General features: G+C 41.5%; 1 protein-coding gene across 1 annotated transcript in view; it reads left to right on the forward strand.

Moving 5' to 3' along the window:
- Positions 1-21056, forward strand: part of CROCC (ciliary rootlet coiled-coil, rootletin) — a 143585-nt gene that overhangs the window by 109396 nt on the left and 13133 nt on the right. The window contains exons 30-35 of the mRNA XM_053690918.1: positions 3506-3669; positions 4086-4301; positions 6336-6560; positions 9208-9357; positions 10225-10425; positions 18907-19038. Of these exons, the coding sequence (XP_053546893.1) occupies positions 3506-3669; positions 4086-4301; positions 6336-6560; positions 9208-9357; positions 10225-10425; positions 18907-19038 (1088 nt within the window). The remainder of the gene's footprint in view (positions 1-3505; positions 3670-4085; positions 4302-6335; positions 6561-9207; positions 9358-10224; positions 10426-18906; positions 19039-21056) is intronic.

Consider the following 21056-nt stretch of genomic DNA (forward strand, 5'->3'; position numbering starts at 1 on the left):
GCCTTTCTAGACAGGCATTACCAGTTTGTGGCTCTTCCCTTCGGGTTAGCCACGGCCCCGATAATTTTTACGAAGGTTCTGGGCTCACTTCTGGCGGTACTAAGACCACGAGGCATAGCGGTGGCTCCGTACCTAGACGACATTCTGATACAAGCGTCAAGTTTTCAGAATGCAAAGTCTCATACAGAGATAGTTCTAGCATTTCTGAGGTCGCATGGGTGGAAAGTGAACGTGGAAAAGAGTTCTCTGTTACCACTCACAAGGGTTCCTTTTCTAGGGACTCTTATAGATTCTGTAGAGATGAAGATTTACCTGACGGAGTCCAGGATATCAAAGATTCTCAATGCTTGCCGTGTCCTTCATTCCGTTCCAAGCCCATCAGTAGCTCAGTGCATGGAGGTAATCGGCTTAATGGTCGCGGCAATGGACATAGTGCCATTTGCGCGCCTGCATCTCAGACCGCTGCAACTATGCATGCTCAGTCAATGGAACGGGGATTACTCAGATCTGTCCCCTTTGCTAAATCTGGACCAGGAGACCAGAGATTCTCTTCTCTGGTGGTTGTCACCGGTTCATCTGTCCAAAGGAATGACCTTTCGCAGACCAGATTGGACGATTGTAACAACGGATGCCAGCCTTCTAGGCTGGGGAGCAGTCTGGAATTCCCTGAAGGCTCAGGGATCGTGGACTCAGGAGGAGAAACTCCTTCCAATAAACATTCTAGAATTAAGAGCAATATTCAATGCTCTTCTAGCTTGGCCTCAGTTAGCAAAACTGAGGTTCATCAGATTTCAGTCGGACAATATCACGACTGTGGCTTACATCAATCATCAAGGGGGAACCAGGAGTTCCCTAGCGATGTTGGAAGTCTCGAAGATAATTCGCTGGGCAGAGTCTCACTCTTGCCACCTGTCAGCGATTTACATCCCAGGCGTAGAGAACTGGGAGGCGGATTTCCTAAGTCGCCAGACTTTTTATCCGGGAGAGTGGGAACTTCACCCGGAGGTATTTGCTCAACTGATTCGTAGTTGGGGCAAACCGGATCTGGATCTCATGGCATCTCGCCAGAACGCGAAGCTTCCTTGTTACGGATCCAGGTCTAGGGACCCGGGAGCGGTGCTGGTAGATGCATTAGCAGCCCCTTGGGTTTTCAACATAGCTTATGTGTTTCCACCATTTCCGTTGCTACCTCGACTGATTGCCAGGATCAAACAGGAGAGGGCATCGGTAATTCTGATAGCGCCTGCGTGGCCACGCAGGACCTGGTATGCAGACCTAGTGGACATGTCGTCCTGTCCACCATGGTCTCTTCCTCTGAGACAGGACCTTCTAATTCAGGGTCCTTTCAACCATCCAAACCTAATTTCTCTGAGGCTGACTGCCTGGAAATTGAACGCTTGATTCTATCAAAGCGTGGGTTTTCGGATTCGGTTATTGATACATTAATACAGGCTCGGAAACCTGTGACAAGAAAAATTTACCATAAGATATGGCGTAAATATTTATATTGGTGCGAATCCAAGAGTTACTCATGGAGTAAGGTTAGGATTCCTAGGATATTGGCTTTTCTACAAGAGGGTTTAGAAAAGGGTTTATCCGCTAGTTCGCTAAAGGGACAGATTTCAGCTCTGTCTATTCTTTTACACAAACGTCTGGCAGAGAATCCAGACGTCCAGGCCTTTTGTCAGGCTTTGGCTAGAATTAAGCCTGTGTTTAAAGCTGTTGCTCCTCCGTGGAGCTTAAACTTGTTTCTTAAAGTTCTTCAGGGTGTTCCGTTTGAACCCCTTCATTCCATTGATATTAAGCTTTTATCTTGGAAAGTTTTGTTTTTGATGGCTATTTCCTCAGCTCGAAGAGTCTCTGAGTTATCTGCCTTACATTGTGATTCTCCTTATCTGATCTTTCATTCAGACAAGGTAGTACTGCGTACTAAACCTGGGTTTTTGCCTAAGGTTGTTTCTAACAGGAATATCAATCAAGAGATTGTTGTTCCATCATTATGTCCTAATGTCCTAATCCTTCTTCAAAGAAGGAACGTCTTTTGCATAATCTAGACGTGGTCCGTGCTCTGAAGTTCTACTTACAGGCAACTAAAGATTTTAGACAAACTTCTTCTCTGTTTGTCGTTTACTCTGGACAGAGGAGAGGTCAAAAGGCTTCGGCTACCTCTCTCTCTTTTTGGCTTCGTAGCATAATATGTTTAGCCTATGAGACTGCTGGTCAGCAGCCTCCTGAAAGAATTACAGCTCATTCCACTAGAGCTGTGGCTTCCACCTGGGCCTTTAAGAATGAGGCCTCTGTTGAACAGATTTGCAAGGCTGCAACTTGGTCTTCACTTCATACTTTTTCCAAATTTTACAAATTTGACACTTTCGCTTCTTCGGAGGCTGGTTTTGGGAGAAAGGTTCTACAGGCAGTGGTTCCTTCTGTTTAATGTTCCTGCCTTGTCCCTCCCATCATCCGTGTACTTAGCTTTGGTATGGGTATCCCATAAGTAATGCATGACCCGTGGACTGAACACACTTAACAAGAGAAAACATAATTTATGCTTACCTGATAAATTTATTTCTCTTGTAGTGTGTTCAGTCCACGGCCCGCCCTGTCTTTTTAAGGCAGGTTCTAAATTTTAAAATTATAACTCCAGTCACCACTGCACCTTATAGTTTCTCCTTTCTCGTCTTGTTTCGGTCGAATGACTGGATATGACATGTGAGGGGAGGAGCTATATAGCAGCTCTGCTTGGGTGATCCTCTTGCAACTTCCTGTTGGGAAGGAGAATATATCCCATAAGTAATGGATGACACGTGGACTGAACACACTACAAGAGAAATAAATTTATCAGGTAAGCATAAATTATGTTTTTACTCTGTATAACTTGTCTATGTATGAAGATCTTTCCTTTTGTCTGTGATATTGACACACAAGCAATCACCTACCGATTCTAAGAAAAGGTTGCAAAAAGTTGCACATCATATCAGAGGGCTAGAAATGATTAAGCATTGCAATTACACATTAAAATAAAATTAGGGTAATTGCAATTGAATAGTTCAAACCATCAGCTCACAAAAAAAAAAAAATTTGAAGTGGGCGGCCAGAGCGTGTGGTATTAGAAGTTTATCGCTATATTCAAAAGAAAGTTATAGCATATCCTTATTAGGATGGATGAATGAAAGTCTATGTAAAATATCGTTTCCATTCCGGATCTCATACAAATTGGAAACTTTACCATCACATTAAAAGGTGAATCTTCTATCATATTTTGTTAAAAATAGCATAAAGTTGTTTGCAGATATGATTTTGAGGACATACGCATGCTTGATATCAAAAAATAATTGCACAGCATTTAATTATGACTGCACATCTGTGCACGTTTAAGGATCTGCATTCCTAAGAGGTAACAAAATGAAGCAGCATAGACATATACAGAGCGTGTTGCTTGGCAAGTGAAAGGGTTAACGCATGTGGATGTTCCATAGCCTTGAGTACATAATGTGATTTGTTTTAGGGAAGCGCAGTGCGGATGGCAAGCTGAGCAGTGTGCAGACAGCACTTGTACTGCAGGAGGAGACTCTGCGCAGATACGACAGGGAGCGCAGGATGGCCTTAGAGAAAGCTGCCAGTCTGGAGCGCAGCCTTCAGGCCGCAGAGAATGAACATCGAGCAGACAAGGTAAGTATCACTGTGTAGTAATAAAGAATACAGTGCAGGCAATTCTGTGCCAGAAAAAAAGTACATGTTCATTAATGTTATTGTAACCTCTCTTGCTGCCATAGTTACAGGCATTAATTAGTTACAGTCCAAAATAAAGAAAAGTGACAGCACCACAGTTTGCAGCAGGTAACAAGTTTATTGGAGAACCTAAGAGCAGAAAAACATGCAATGTTTCGGACCTACCACTGTGGTGCTGTCACTTTTCTTCCTTTTGGATATGTCCTTGGAGGTTCAGATACTCCATTGTGACGTGCACCCGCATTAAAGAAAGTAAGACTGGTGCTAGGCTTATTCTGCATTTGTATCAATTAGTTACAGCCCGACTTGCAGCAAATGGGTTAACGTACTCTCTCGTTGACATTCATTTGTTTAAGGACAAGGTAAATAAGATGAAATCCAACGAGGCCAAACACGAGAACGAGAAGCGGCGTCTAAAGGAAGTGCTGGACGCATCTGAAACACGTAACACCAAGCTGGAGCTGTCAAGGCGAGCCTTAGAGGGAGAACTGCAGCGGCTTAAATTGGTGATGGCCGACCGAGAGTCTGAGATGCAGGAACTGCAGCAACGAGTGGAAGGACTTCAGCGACAGGTAACCAAGTAGCTGTGGTAAAACTGCAGATGTAAAATATAAAAGAGAAAACAAATCAGTGAACAGCACATAACACCAAGTTGTATGTTATAGCATTGGATGTCGCAGGGTCTGTTTTACTAAAACATTCTTATTACATATGCGGAATCTGTTGGCGCTTTATAAATAAAGAATAACAATAATAAAATGCATGTTAAATGCAGGAAACAACCTTTCCAACAATATTCTTTCTTTCAACTAAAAAATGACGTAATTCCTGATGTAAACATTGTTAACAACATTGTTGCAAGCACTACTGCTACAGACTGCTAAAGACATGTGCACACTCCTCAGCCTACCTAGGTTTACTCTTCAACAAAGAATACCAAGAGAAAGAAGCAAACTTGATAAAATAAATACATTGTACTTTTTTTTTTAAACTCTATGCTCAATCTAAATCATAAAAGTTTAAATTAGATTTTGCTGTCCCTTTAAGGGACATGATAGTCAAATATTTTCTCTGTTATTTCTAAAAAAAGAATGTTCCAAAATGTATTACAGGGCTTTGTTGTTGTTGTTTTTTTTATTATTTGTATTTGTTTGCTCAATAACTCTGCCGTTTTCTGTGGCGAATCATTTACTTGCTGTTCGTTTCACTTTAAATGTATACAGAGATTACTTAGCGTGTCTTAGCAAAAATACTTTCAATAAAAGTTATCGCTGTTTCATTGATAGTTTTTTTTTTCTTCTTTTTTTGGGGTTGTTCGAAAAATATTACGTTAAACAATTATCATGACAAAATAAGAACAGTCTTGTGGTTTATTTGCCGAACAAAGTAGCAAAGTTATTACTAAATAATAGGTGAGTCCATAAAGAGTTAGACAAACATCACAGGAACCTCCATTTTTTAATAACATCTTCTCATTGGTCTAAAGGCCACTCTCGGACCAGTATATATTCGCACAGTTTGGCATTAATGGGCCTGGTAAGGTTTTGAACAGAATAAGTAATGATACAAACTCTATCAAATTGAATAATTGTTTTTAATGTGCATTCAACATATAGGACAACCTGACAAAGTAATAGTAAGCAAAAAACATTTGCAATATAGATCTTCCTTCAGTTTAAATCATATTCTATATATAAATATTTTAAAACAATGATTCATTTGCAAAGTAATGGGGTGTTTTGATTTTTCGCCAATACACAGAATGCTAAAAGCCTTTTAAAGGGACAGTCTACCAAAGAATTGTTATTGTTTTAAAAGATAGATAATCCCTTTATTACTCATTCCCCAGTTTTGCATAACCAACAGTTATATTAATGTACTTTTTACCTCTGTGATTATCTTGTATCTAGGAACCTTCTTCCAGCCCCCTGATCACATGACTGTGACTGTTTATTATCTATTGTCTTGCATTTAGCAAATCTTGTGCTAAATCTTAAATAACCCCCTGTGCCTGTACAGTGTTATCTATATGGCCCACGTGTACTTTCTGTCTCTTTGTGTTGAAAATAGATTTAAAAAGCCTGTGATATTAAGAGGCAGCCCTCAAAGGCTTAGAATTAGCATATGAGCCTACCTATGTTTAGTTTAAACTAAGAATACCAAGAGAAAAAAGCAAATTTGATGATAAAAGTAAATTGGAAAGTTGATTAAAATTAAAAGTCTGAATAATGAAAGTTTAATTAATACTAGACGGTCCCTTTAATGTGTGAATAGAATCCTGACATTATTTACTTTACTAGAGATTTTATTTAAAATGTTTTACACTATACAATTTTATATTTTAGTTGACCTACTTCAAGTAGCAAAAAGCATAAATATAAACGAGAAGAAGAGTTTGAAAAATTTTCACCGTATGCTGAAAGCGCAATTTGTTATAACTTAATTATAGTTTTTCAACAATTCCATGATTGTGTTGTTTACTTCTTTTGTCTTTTTAAGAAGGTTTGACTTCATCTTATCTCCCCAGGTCACGCAAGTTCAGTTTAGTAACAGTTTTGTTTAGGTCGCATTCTTGGATAATCTGATCTCCTCTCCTTTGTTCACAGCTCTCAGACAGCGAAGGGAAGGTAAATGCGCTGCAGCTGTGTGTGGATCGCCTCAATGTGACCCTAACAAAAGTGCAAGAAAATGAGAACTTGTTAAAGGAGAAAGTGCACAGTTTGTCTACTGCTCTCTCAGACAGCAATAACAGTTCTACCACCTCACATGACAAGATCAGCCAGCTGCAGAAGATGCTGACGACCTGCGAACACGAGAAAAGGATCTTACAGGTCAGTCACGTGCCAGGTAACATTGCTTATAGCAGTAAGAGGATGGGAGATAAGGGCATTGGTTAGATGAATATTTAAGCAGTCAACAGCAGAGGATGATCCTGTGGGAGGATAGCAAAGCTGAGTTTCTTGTGTTGTTTCTATATGTATGTGAGTGTATGACATCTTTGTGATCCGTGCAGAGCTATATGTTTCTGTAACATTTGTGTATAGATAAGTATGTGATCTGTGCAGAGCTATATGTTTCTGTAACATTTGTGTATAGATAAGTATGTGATCTGTGCAGAGCTATATGTTTCTGTAACATTTGTGTATAGATAAGTATGTGATCCGTGCAGGCCTATATGTTTCTGTAACATTTGTGTATAGATAAGTATGTGATCTGTGCAGAGCTATATGTGTGCGTGACGTCTGTGCGTAGCTAAGTGTGTGATCTGTGCAGAGCTATATGTTTCTGTAACATTTGTGTATAGATAAGTATGTGATCTGTGCAGAGCTATATGTTTCTGTACCATTTGTGTATAGATAAGTATGTGATCTGTGCAGAGCTATATGTTTCTGTAACATTTGTGTATAGATAAGTATGTGATCTGTGCAGAGCTATATGTGTGCGTGACGTCTGTGCGTAGCTAAGTGTGTGATCTGTGCAGAGCTATATGTTTCTGTAACATTTGTGTATAGATAAGTATGTGATCTGTGCAGAGCTATATGTTTCTGTAACATTTGTGTATAGATAAGTATGTGATCTGTGCAGAGCTATATGTTTCTGTAACATTTGTGCATAGCTAAGTGTGTGATCTGTGCAGAGCTATATGTTTCTGTAACATTTGTGTATAGATAAGTATGTGATCTGTGCAGAGCTATATGTGTGCGTGACGTCTGTGCGTAGCTAAGTGTGTGATCTGTGCAGAGCTATATGTTTCTGTAACATTTGTGTATAGATAAGTATGTGATCTGTGCAGAGCTATATGTTTCTGTACCATTTGTGTATAGATAAGTATGTGATCTGTGCAGAGCTATATGTTTCTGTAACATTTGTGTATAGATAAGTATGTGATCTGTGCAGAGCTATATGTGTGCGTGACGTCTGTGCGTAGCTAAGTGTGTGATCTGTGCAGAGCTATATGTTTCTGTAACATTTGTGTATAGATAAGTATGTGATCTGTGCAGAGCTATATGTGTGTGTGACGTCTGTGCGTAGCTAAGTGTGTGATCTGTGCAGAGCTATATGTGTGTGTGACGTCTGTGCGTAGCTAAGTGTGTGATCTGTGCAGAGCTATATGTGTGTGTGACGTCTGTGCGTAGCTAAGTGTGTGATCTGTGCAGAGCTATATGTTTCTGTAACATTTGTGTATAGATAAGTATGTGATCTGTGCAGAGCTATATGTTTCTGTACCATTTGTGTATAGATAAGTATGTGATCTGTGCAGAGCTATATGTTTCTGTAACATTTGTGTATAGATAAGTATGTGATCTGTGCAGAGCTATATGTTTCTGTAACATTTGTGTATAGATAAGTATGTGATCTGTGCAGAGCTATATGTTTCTGTAACATTTGTGTATAGATAAGTATGTGATTTGTGCAGAGCTATATGTGTGTGTGACGTCTGTGCATAGCTAAGTGTGTGATCTGTGCAGAGCTATATGTTTCTGTAACATTTGTGTATAGATAAGTATGTGATCTGTGCAGAGCTATATGTGTGTGTGACGTCTGTGCGTAGCTAAGTGTGTGATCTGTGCAGAGCTATATGTGTGTGTGACGTCTGTGCGTAGCTAAGTTTGTGATCTGTGCAGAGCTATATGTTTCTGTAACATTTGTGTATAGATAAGTATGTGATCTGTGCAGAGCTATATGTTTCTGTAACATTTGTGTATAGATAAGTATGTGATCTGTGCAGAGCTATATGTTTCTGTAACATTTGTGTATAGATAAGTGTGTGATCTGTGCAGAGCTATATGTGTGTGTGACGTCTGTGCGTAGCTAAGTGTGTGATCTGTGCAGAGCTATATGTGTGCGTGACGTCTCTGCGTAGCTAAGTGTGTGATCTGTGCAGAGCTATATGTGTGTGTGACGTCTGTGCGTAGCTAAGTGTGTGATCTGTGCAGAGCTATATGTGTGCGTGACGTCTGTGCGTAGCTAAGTGTGTGATCTGTACAGAGCTATATGTTTCTGTAACATTTGTGTATAGATAAGTATGTGATCTGTGCAGAGCTATATGTTTCTGTAACATTTGTGTATAGATAAGTATGTGATCTGTGCAGAGCTATATGTTTCTGTACCATTTGTGTATAGATAAGTATGTGATCTGTGCAGAGCTATATGTGTGCGTGACGTCTGTGCGTAGCTAAGTGTGTGATCTGTGCAGAGCTATATGTGTGCGTGACGTCTGTGCGTAGCTAAGTGTGTGATCTGTGCAGAGCTATATGTTTCTGTAACATTTGTGTATAGATAAGTATGTGATCTGTGCAGAGCTCTAAGGTGTACGTCCATCTGTGCTTGAATTCATTGCACAAGCAATAAATGATGACTGCATTGGTCAGACTGTTTTACATCTGTGCCGAGCTGTATGTGGTGTTTTATTTTTATTTTAGACTTATGAGTTCTTGGTGTAGTAACTTACGGTTCTTACTGGTGCTTCTCACACAGGAGCGTCTAGAAGCTGCTCGTCTCGCAGTATCAGAGGGTAAGAAGCAGAATGCTGAACTATTTGATAAGATTCAGGAGCTGCGTGATGAACACGCGGAGGGAGAGCTCCAGCGAGAAGAACTAGAGGGGCAGGTCCAGCAGCTGCAGGAGGTGAGTTCCAAGCTAAATGCTCCCACAAACACTCTGTCTTTAATGGATTTCTTGTTGTTTTCTTATTGATTTGACATTATCTGAGATGTCTGCTTTATCATTTTATTTTTCTCTGTGCTATGATTTCATGCTAAGAAGAAGAAAATAGAAAGCAGCGCTTTACATACAAATTTACAATATTACCACTAGTTTTAAGTACAGACTTATCCTCTGTGGAACAAAGAGGGATACAGGTGTTTCCACCCACAGTTAATGTTCTTTGCAACTCGATCCTAATGCAGCCACTCTCGTCCTGTGTCTCTCTCCCCACACTGGATAATGACGTGATCAGAAAATAGCTGTGAAGTAAGAACAGCGCAGAAGAACCGAGATTCAAGGTAGTAGTTTTATTGGCACATATACAAGACACAATACAATTCCTACTTGCAAACGGTAGGTTTTAAAAGAGCCTTTCACAATCTATGATGTGAACAATTCTTTTATCCAGAAGCAAGGAAGACCACAGCCGGCGGATATGTCTCACTTTTCATCAAGGAGCTGCACACAGCTTGGGTCACGGTGGGAGGCTTTATCCAATCCCTTCTTTAAAACAGGTAGATAGCTCGACGCGTTTCCCCCGGTGTACGCCTTTCTGCTCTTGATAAAGCCCGGGCGTACACCAGCGCTGGATAAAAGAATTGTTCACATCATAGATTGTGAAAGGCTCTTTTAAAACCTACCGTTTGTAAGTAGGAATTGTATTGTGTCTTGTATATGTGCCAATAAAACTACTACCTTGAATCTCGGTTCTTCTGCGCTGTTCTTACTTCACAGCTATTTTATGATTTCATGCTGTTCATATAATCAGTGCCTCTTGGTATTACTTAGATCCTCCGTCAGCGTCAGGACAGTGAAGGATCTGCTCTACGCAGTCTGCAGAAGCTGCAGGAGGAGCGGGAGATCCTGCAGGAACGGCTGGGAGGGCTACAACGTGCTGTGGTTCAGCTGGAGGCAGAGAAGCGAGAGATGGAGAGGTCTTCCATGCGTCTAGAGAAGGACAAGAATGCACTTAAAAAGACACTGGACAAAGTAAGAGGCCAATAAGGGATGAAAAAAACACAAGCGTGAGTCAGTGGTCCCTGCTGTACAGACTCTTATGTGAACAATATTAAGGAAAAGAAAATAGAAGACCTCTAAATTACATAAGTAGAATTAATGCTGTGTTATCTGATTCATATAGAAGATGTACAGTGACATTAAACTGCAAATCTAATTACCAATAAATTAATTAATTTTATTAATAACAATGGAAAAAATGTAGTTACTATCTTTTTAGATTGCTTTTGCATTAAAATACCCTGAACATTATTATTATTATCATTTATTTGTAAAGCGCTGCCAAATTCCGTAGCGCTGGGTACAATGATAGGGGTATACAATGACAAAGATTTGTGATAAAATACAAAACATAACAAAACTAAACAAATCTAGTACAGGAGGAAAAGGGCCCTGCTCCGGAGAGCTCACAGTCTATAGGTTAAGGGTGCAGAGACATAAAGTTGGGGTAGCTTGTTACATCGGTTGTATTTGCAGCAGTGAGTCAGGCAGTTCATGTATATGTATTAGTTTGGTTCGGATGAGGGATGGGGGAGAGATGGTAAGCCTCTCTGAATAGGTGAGTTTTAAAGGAGCGTCTGAAGCTATACAAGGTTGGAGACAGTCTTATGGAGCGGGGTAGAGAGTTCCAGAGGACAGTAGCAGCACGTGCGAAGTCTTGGAGGCGGGAGTAGGACGTAGAGATAACAGAGTGTAGAGACGTAGGTCAGAGGTTGATCAAAAAGGACAGGATGGGGAATATTTCACGATGAGAGAGGAAATATAGTTGGGAGTTAAACTGTTGAGTGCTTTGTAGGTTAGGGTTAATACTTTAAATTGTATTCTGGAGTGTATGGGGAGCCAGTGTAGAGAATGGCAGAGCGGAGCAGCTGATATAGATTAGCGATTTAGGTGGATGAGTCTAGCAGAAGCATTCATAATAGATTGGAGGGAGGAGAGGCAGTGTTTTGGAAGGCCATTTAGGAGTAGATTGCAATAATCAGTACGTGTCAAAATGAGGGAATGAATAAGTATTTCTCTTGTAAGATGTATCGAGTCCACGGATTCATCTTTACTTATGGGATATTCTCCTTCCCTACAGGAAGTGGCAGAGAGAGCACCCACAGCAGAGCTGTCCATATAGTTCCTCCCTTAGCTCCACCCCCCAGCCATTCTCTCTGCCTGCTTAACTGCTAGGAAGGGCAAAGTGAGTGTGGTGACAAAAATGTTAAGTTTTTATTTTCTCAAGCAAAAGTTTGTTATTTTAAATGGTACCGGTGTGTACTATTTACTCTCTGGCAGAAAAGGGATGAAGATTTCTGCAAGGAGGATAATGATCTTAGCATTTTGTAACTAAGATCCACTGCTGTTCTCACAAGGGCTGAAGAGTACAGGAAAACTTCAGTTGGGGGAACAGTTTGCAGGCTAAACTGCATTAAGGTATGTTCAGCCTATTTTTTTCTAGACAGACTGTGTTATTTCTAGAAAAGGCTGGCAATATCCCCATGAGGAAAAGATAAGCTGTATTCAGTAAAAGAGGAATCCAAGCTTGCAAAAAGGGCTCATAGTTACTGGTGACACTAATAGGAAAAAACGTTTTGGTTTAATTACAAATAAAACGTTTTTTGAGGGACTTTAAGGGGTCTTTGTGGCTTGTTTAAGGGTTATTAACCCACATGGCTAGTTTAAGAAGCACTCTGTGGTGTTTCTTTTAGGCCCCATAACATCGAGTGAGGTGGGAGGGGCCTATTTTCAGTTCCACAGTTTATTTACCTCAGAAGCATCCAGCTACTTCTCCAGAGATTCCTGCTGTATTTGAGGGCTGTAAAGAGGTTTTTTTCCCCACAAATCGTTCCTAAAGGGCAGGTAAGCGCCACAGCAGAGCTGTGGCAAGGTGCTGAACGTTATTTTACCGGTTTTTACGTTTTTTCAATCCGGTTTTTACATTAAGGGGTTAATTGTTTATTTTCATAGTGGTGCAAAGTTACTAAGGCTTTATGATGCTACTGTAAAAATTTCGTTTTGTTTACTGCTTTTTTACACTGTTTTGCAGAGTTTGTGCAGCTTTTTTTCTTTTAAAGGCACAGTACCATTTTTGTTTAAAGTGTTAGTTTCGTTGATTAAAGTGTTTTCCAAGCTTGTTTTTTTTCATTATTAGCCTGTTTAACATGTCTGACACCAAGGAAAATCCTTGTTCTATGTGTTTAGAAGTCATTGTGGAACCCCATCTTAGAATGTGTCCCACTTGCACTAATATGTCTATAAATTATAAAGAGCATATTTTAGCACTTAAAAATATTGCAATAGATGATTCTCAGTTAGAAGGAAATGAGGGTTTAGCATCTAGCTCTCCCCAAGTGTCACAACCAGTAACGCCCGCACAAGTGACGCTAAGTACCTCTAATGCGTCAAATTCATTTACTTTGCAATACATGGCCATAGTTATGAATAAAACCCTCACAGAGGTTTTCTCTAAATTGCCTGGTTTACAAGGAAAGCGTGACAGCTCTGGGTTAAGTACAAATGCTGAGCCGTCTGATGCTTTAGTAGCCGTATCCGATATACCCTCACAATGTTCTGAAGTGGGGGTAAGGGATTTGTTATCTGAGGGAGAGATTTCTGATTCAGGAAAGACGCTCCCTCAGACAGATTCTAATATGACGGCCTTTAAATTTAAGCTTCAACACCTCCGCTTATTGCTCAAGGAGGTATTAGCTACTCTAGACGATTGTGACCCTATAGTGGTCCCAGAGAAATTGTGTAAAATGAACAGATACTTAGAGGTTCCTGTTTACACTGATGTTTTTCCAGTCCCTAAGAGGATTGTGACTATTGTTACTAAGGAGTGGGATAGACCAGGTATTCCGTTCGCTCCCCCTCCTGTTTTTAAGAAAATGTTTCCCATATCTGACACCATACAGGACTCGTGGCAGACTGTTCCTAAGGTGGAGGGAGCTATTTCTACTCTTGCTAAGCGTACAACTATACCTATTGAAGACAGTTGTGCTTTCAAAGATCCTATGGATAAAAAATTAGAGGGTCTCCTAAAGAAAATTTTTGTTCATCAAGGTTTTATTCTCCAACCTATTGCATGCATTGTTCCTGTAACTACTGCAGCTGCTTTCTGGTTTGAGGCTCTAGAAGAGGCTCTCCAGGTGGAGACTCCATTAGAGGATATTATGGATAGAATTAAGGCCCTTAAGTTGGCTAATTCTTTCATTTCAGATGCCGCTTTCCAAATGGCTAAATTAGCGGCAAAGAATTCAGGTTTTGCCATTTTAGCACGCAGGGCGTTATGGCTTAAGTCCTGGTCTGCTGATGTGTCATCAAAATCTAAGTTGTTTAACATCCCTTTCAAAGGAAAGACCCTATTCGGGCCTACACTGAAAGAAATTATTTCAGACATCACTGGAGGGAAAGGCCATGCCCTCCCTCAGGATAAAACAAATAAGATGAGGACCAAACAAAATAATTTTCGTTCCTTCAAAGGTCCCGCTTCAGCTTCCCCTGCAGCAAAGCAAGAGGGGAATTCTGTCTAATCCAAGTCAGTCTGGAGACCTAACCAGGCTTGGAACAAAGGTAAGCAGGCCAAGAAGCCTGCTGCTGCCTCTAAGACAGCATGAAGGGGTAGCCCCCGATCCTGGACCAGATCTAGTAGGGGGCAGACTCTCTCTCTTCGCTCAGGCTTGGGCAAGAGATGTTCACGATTCCTGGGCTTTAGAAATTGTGTCCCAAGGATATCTTCTGGACTTCAAAGACTCCCCCCCAAGGGTGGGATTTCACATTTCTCAATTGTCTGCAAACCAGACAAAGAGAGAGGCGTTCTTACGCTGTGTAGAAGACCTACATACCATGGGAGTGATCCGCCCAGTTCCAAGAGCGGAACAAGGGCTAGGTTTTTACTCCAACCTGTTTGTGGTTCCCAAAAAAGAGGAAACTTTCAGACCGATCTTGGATCTCAAAATTCTAAACAAATTCCTCAGAGTACCATCTTTCAAGATGGAGACTATTCGGACTATTCTTCCTCTGATCCAGGAGGGTCAATATATGACTACCATGGATTTAAAGGATGCGTATCTACACATCCCTATTCACAGAGATCATCATCAATTCCTCAGATTCGCCTTTCTGGACAGGCATTACCACTTTGTGGCCCTTCCTTTCGGGTTGGCCATGGCTCCTAGAATTTTCACAAAGGTGCTAGGGTCCCTTTTGGCGGTTCTAAGACCGTGGGGTATAGCAGTGGCTCCTTATCTAGATGACATCTTAATTCAGGCGTCGACTTTCCAGCTAGCCAAGTCTCACACAGACATCGTGTTGGCTTTTCTGAGATCTCACGGATGGAAGGTGAACATAAAAAAGAGTTCTCTCGTCCCTCTCACAAGAGTTTCCTTCCTAGGGACTCTGATAGACTCGGTAGAAATTAAAATATTTCTGACGGAGGTCAGAAAATCAAAACTTTTAATCACTTGCCGAGCTCTTCATTCCATTCCTCGACCATCAGTGGCTCAGTGTATGGAGGTAATCGGACTCATGGTAGCGGCAATGGACATAGTTCCTTATGCCCGCCTACACCTCAGACCACTGCAACTATGCATGCTCAAACAGTGGAATGGGGATTATGCAGATTTAGCTCCTCAACTGCATCTGGACCAAGAGACCAGAGATTCTCTTCTCTGGTGGTTGTCTCAGGACCACCTGTCTCAGGGAATGTGTTTCTGCAGGCCAGAGTGGCTCATAGTAACGACAGATGCCAGCCTGCTAGGCTGGGGTGCAGTCTGGAAATCCCTGAAAGCACAGGGCTTATGGTCTCGGGAGGAATCTCTCCTCCCGATAAACATTCTAGAACTGAGAGCGATATTCAATGCGCTTCAGGCATGGCCTCAGCTAGCTGCGGCCAAATTCATCAGATTTCAGTCGGACAACATCACGACTGTAGCCTATATCAATCATCAAGGAGGAACACGGAGTTCTCTAGCGATGATGGAGGTAACCAAAATAATCTGATGGGCGGAGGATCACTCTTGCCATCTCTAAGCAATCCATATCCCAGGGGTAGAGAACTGGGAGGCGGATTTCCTAAGTCGTCAGAGTGGGAGCTCCATCCGGAGGTATTTGCCCAGCTGACTCAGCTATGGGGCACACCAGAATTGGATCTGATGGCGTCCCGACAGAACGCCAAACTTCCTTGTTACGGGTCCAGGTCCCGGGATCCCCAGGCGGTACTGATAGATGCTCTAGCAGTGACCTGGTCCTTCAATCTGGCTTATGTATTTCCACCGTTTCCTCTCCTCCGACGTCTGGTTGCCAGAATCAAGCAGAAGAGAGCTTCGGTGATTCTGATAGCGCCTGCGTGGCCACGCAGGACTTGGTATGCAGACCTGGTGGACATGTCATCTGTTCCACCGTGGACTCTGCCAATGAGGCAGGACCTTCTAATCCAAGGTCCATTCAAGCATCCAAATCTAATTTCTCTGCGTCTGACTGCTTGCAGATTGAATGCCTGATTCTATCAAAGCGTGGTTTCTCTGAGTCGGTCATTGATACCCTGATTCAGGCTAGAAAGCCTGTCACCAGGAAAATCTATCATAAGATTTGGCGCAGATATCTTTGTTGGTGTGAATCCAAGGGTTACTCATGGAGTAAGATTAGGATTCCTAGAATTTTGTACTTTCTCCAAGAAGGATTGGAGAAGGGATTATCAGCTAGTTCCTTAAAAGGACAAATATCTGATTTGTCTATTCTTTTACACAAACGTCTGGCAGATGTCTCAGACGTTCAAGCGTTTAGTCAGGCCTTGGTCAGGATCAAGCCTGTATTTAAACCTGTTGCTCCACCATGGAGCCTAAATTTGGTTCTTAATGTTCTTCAAGGGGTTCCGTTTGAACCTATGCATTCCATAGATATTAAGCTTCTATCTTGGAAAGTTTTGTTTTTAGTAGCTATCTCTTCGGCTCGAAGAGTTTCTGAGTTATCTGCTTTACAGTGTGACTCACCTTACCTAGTTTTCCATGCAGATAAGGTGGTTTTGCGTACCAAACCTGGGTTTCTTCCTAAGGTTGTTTCTAATAGGAATATCAATCAGGAGATTGTTGTTCCTTCACTGTGTCCTAATCCTTCATCAAAGAAGGAACGTCTGTTGCACAATCTTGATGTGGTTCGTGCTTTAAAGTTCTACTTACAAGCAACTAAAGATTTCCGTCAAACATCTTCATTGTTTGTTGTTTATTCTGGTAAACGGAGAGGTCAAAAGGCTATGGCTACCTCTCTTTCCTTTTGACTTCAGTCACCACTGCACCCTATAGTTTCTCCTTTTTCCTCCTAGCCTTCGGTCGAATGACTGGGGGGTGGAGCTAAGGGAGGAGCTATATGGACAGCTCTGCTGTGGGTGCTCTCTCTGCCACTTCCTGTAGGGAAGGAGAATATCCCATAAGTATGGATGAATCCGTGGACTCGATACATCACAAGAGAAAGAAATTTATCAGGTAATCATAAATTCTGTTTTTTGTAGTTTTTAGAGTAAGGAAGGGACGAATTCTAGAAATGTTGCGTAGGTGTGAACGGCAGGATTTGGTAAGCGCTTGTATATGTGGGTTGAATGTGAGTTTTGAGTCTAGTGTGACCCCAAGACAGCGGACCTGGGGTGAAGTGTTGAGAATAGAGTCTCCACCCGTTAGAGAAATGTCAGGTGTTGGATGTATCGAAGAGGGGGGGATAAGAAACAGCTCAGTTTTGGACAGATTGAGTTGGAGGTAGTGTGAAGACATCCAAGAGGAAATTGCAGAGAGGCAGTCAGAAATCTGGTTGAGTAAAGAGGGAGAGATATCAGGAGAGGAAAGATAGATTTGGGTATCATCAGCATATAAGTGGTACTGGAATCCAAAGGAGGCTATAAGTTTTCCAAGGCAGGATGTATAGAGAGAGAAAAGCAAGGGGCCCAAGACAGAGCCTTGCGGTACTCCAGCTGAGAGAGGCATAGGATCACAAGATATGTTGTTAAAGGAAACTGAAAATGAGCGGTTTGACAGATATGATGCAAACCAGGAGAGGGCTGTGCCTCGGATGCCAAATGAATGTAGTATTTTTAGGAGGAGAGGATGGTCAACTGTTCAAAAGCTGCGGACAGGTCAAGAAGAATTAGTAAGGAGTAATGGCATTTTGCTTTAGCTGATAACAGGTAATTTGTTACTTTAGCAAGAGCGGTTTCTGTTGAGTGTTTAGGGCGGAAACCAGATTGTAGTGGATCAAGTAAGGAGTTAGTTGTGAGAAATTGAGTTAGCCGATTATAGACCAGTCGTTCCAATAATTTTGATGCAAAGGGAAGTAAGGAGACCGGTCGATAGAAGGAGAGGAGGGGTCAAGCAAGGGCTTTTTTAGGATTGGTATGATTGACGCATGCTTGAATGAGCGCAGAGTTGTAGGACTTAAGGATGAATTTATAATGATGGAAATCAGCACAGGTGCGTGATTTCCTCCACTGCCATTCAGCAGCCCGTGAGCATCGCTGAATATATCTGGTCTATTTAGTATGCCACGGTTGCCGTCGAGTGATTGGTGTACATCGAAGAGTGGAGAGTGCAGTTTTGTCAAGTGTTGATTTTAGTGCCGAATTATACTGTAGAGGCACGAGGTTTGGACAAGAGAGGGATGAAATGTCAGAGAGCAGAGGACTCAGTTGAGTGGAAAAGTCTGTGAGATCCAAGTCATTTAAATTCCTGTAAGGTAGCAGTTTTCTGGGGGCTTGCAAAGATGTAGCAGGTAGAGTAAGAGAGAAAGTTAGTAGATGGTGGTCAGAGAGAGGAAAGGGGAGGTTAAGGGAGTTGGAAACAGCACAGAGATTTGTGAAGACCAGGTCTATTGAGTTGCCTTCACAGTGTGTTGGAGCTATTGTCCATTGGGACAGGCCTAAAGAGGTGGTAAGGGATAGAAGTTTAGAGGCAACATTGTGCCGTTCTTCCAATTCTCTACAAGTTTCTCCACTTCTAGTCGCCAACACTTTCTATTTGTGGTCCTTCCTGGTCATAGTCCTGCAGCTATTCATCAGATATCCCTCTATTTGAGCGGACATCTTTGTAATTGCTCCATCCTACAGGCTAGCATAACCCTTATTCTACAGTACCTCCAATGGCATGGGAAAATGTTGAGCTTCCCAGCATTACCTTCTTGGTACTGATTCTAGACTTATCTTTCATGACAGTCTCACTCCTCTTCAACGTCAGTTGCTTACAATTCATCTTCATTTGAGGTCTATTGAACTCATGTTGGCAATATTATACAATGTTTGTTTTGACAGCTTTCACATGTCCTTTGGTACTTAACATTGAGTGGAGAGGATGCATGTGAGTCTTCAGAACTTCTTTCTGTTTGAGAAGTTTCACTCTCAATTATTCCTGGTAATAGGTGCAATGCTCATCCTGTAAGAGGGGTGTTATTGTATTCATTATAACAAGAAACGCCTTACTTTCTTGTCTACAGGTAGAACGTGAGAAGCTAAAGACTGCAGAAGACACACTGAGGTTGTCTGCAGAGAAGGGGCGATTAGACCGGTCGCTAACCACAGTAGAACAGGAGCTGGCGGATGCACAGAGACAGGTGCAACTCTTGGAGGTAAGAAGACATACAGACTAAGACAAATTCACCTTAGCTTATCTGGGGCTTATATTGCTATCTTAGTGAGGGCCAACACACTTTGCTGGATTATATATTAATGATAGCAACAACAAAAAAGTATTCTTGTTTACATGTCACACAACACTTAATGACAGTCTGACGTCACTGCAAATATTAGACGTCAGTTCATTAGTTCACACCTTATAAGTTTTCACATCAGGGTTTTCTGCAAGTCATCTATTCTCTTTTTCATGAAATGAGAGTTGGCGGCATTATAGGTTTTAAATTTAAACATACAGCAAAAAGCTTTTATAACACACCAGCCACATGCAGATATATCCATATAATCAGTGCCATACCAACAAAGAAACCCCACTAAAAGTTTAAACCTTATTTCTCTTGTTAAGTGTGTTCAGTCCACGGGTCATCCATTACTTATGGGATATATTCTCCTTCCCAACAGGAAGTTGCAAGAGGATCACCCAAGCAGAGCTGCTATGTAGCTCCTCCCCTCACATGTCATACCCAGTCATTCTCTTGCAACCCTCAACAAAGAAGGAGGTCGCGAGAGGAGCTGGAGTTTTTACTTAACTATTCTTCAATCAAAAGTTTGTTATTTTAAATGGCACCGGAGTGTGCTGTTTTTCTATCTCAGGCAGTAGTTGAAAGAAGAAACTGCCTGCGTTTTTTTCTATGATCTTAGTAGGCGTAACTAAGATCCACTGGCTGTTCTCGACATTCTGAGGAGTGGGGTAACTTCAGAAAATTGGAATAGCATGCGGGGTCCTCCGCAAATGAGGTATGTGCAGTACTTTATTTTCTGGGAATGGAATTGACTAAGAAAATACTGCTGTTACCGTATGATGTAAGTACAGCCTTAAATGCAGTAGTAGCAACTGGTATCAGGCTGATAAATGTATGCGCAGTCGAGTTATATTCTAGGGACTAGAATTTGACTGAGAAAATACTGTTAACACTGAAATAATACTTAAGCCTTCTCTGCAGTGGTAGCGACTGGTAGCAGGCTTAGTGATAGCTTTGCATGACATTGAAAGATTTTGTTTTTAATAAAACGTTTACTGTCATGTTATTCGTTTTTGTGAGGTACTTTGGTGATAAATCGCTTTGGGCATGATTTTTTTCCACATGGCTAACATATTTTTTTGCATGGAAACCGTTATATCAGGGCTCCCACTGTTGTGATTGGAGTGGGAGGGCCCTTGTTTTTAGCGCCTTGTTGCGCAGTTAAAATTATTGCACAGTCTTTCTGCTTCTTCCTCCTTGATCCAGGACGTCTCTAGAGAGCTCAGGGGTCTGCAAATTTCATTTGTGAGGGAGGTAATCAGTCACAGCAGTTCTGTGACAGTGTGCTGACTGTGATTAAAAGCGTTAAATCTTAATTGATATCTGTTTTATCCGTTTTGGGTATCGAGGGGTTAATCATCCTTTTGCTAATGGGTGCAATCCTCTACTAATAATACACTTCTTGTTAAGAATTGTTTAATTATATCTGTATTTTTGAAGCGCTGCAGCGTTTTTTATATTGCTTGTAAACTTATTGAAAGTGATTTCCAAGCTTGTAAGTTTTCATTGCTAAGTCTGTTTTTAACATGTCTGATTCAGAGGAAACTGTTTGTTCATCATGTTCAAAAGCCAATGTGGAGCCCAATAGAACGATGTGTACCAATTGTATTGATATTGCTTTGAATAAAAGTCAATCTGTACCGATAAAAAAGCTATCACCAGACAACGAGGGGGAAGTTATGCCGCCTAACTCTCCTCACGTGTCAGTACCTGCGTCTCCCGCTCGGGAGATGCGTAGGATTGAGACACCTAGTACATCTAGGCCCTTACAAATCACTTTACATGATATGGCTAATGTTATGAAAGAAGTATTATATAATATGCCCGAATTAAGGGGCAAACGCGATAGCTCTGGGTTAAGGACAGAGCGCGCTGATGACACGAGAGCCATGTCTGATACTGAGTCACAATTTGCAGAACATGAGGACGGT

The sequence above is a fragment of the Bombina bombina genome, chromosome 8 (genome assembly GCF_027579735.1).
Source record: "Bombina bombina isolate aBomBom1 chromosome 8, aBomBom1.pri, whole genome shotgun sequence".
In the NCBI taxonomy this organism is placed as follows: Eukaryota; Metazoa; Chordata; class Amphibia; order Anura; family Bombinatoridae; genus Bombina; species Bombina bombina.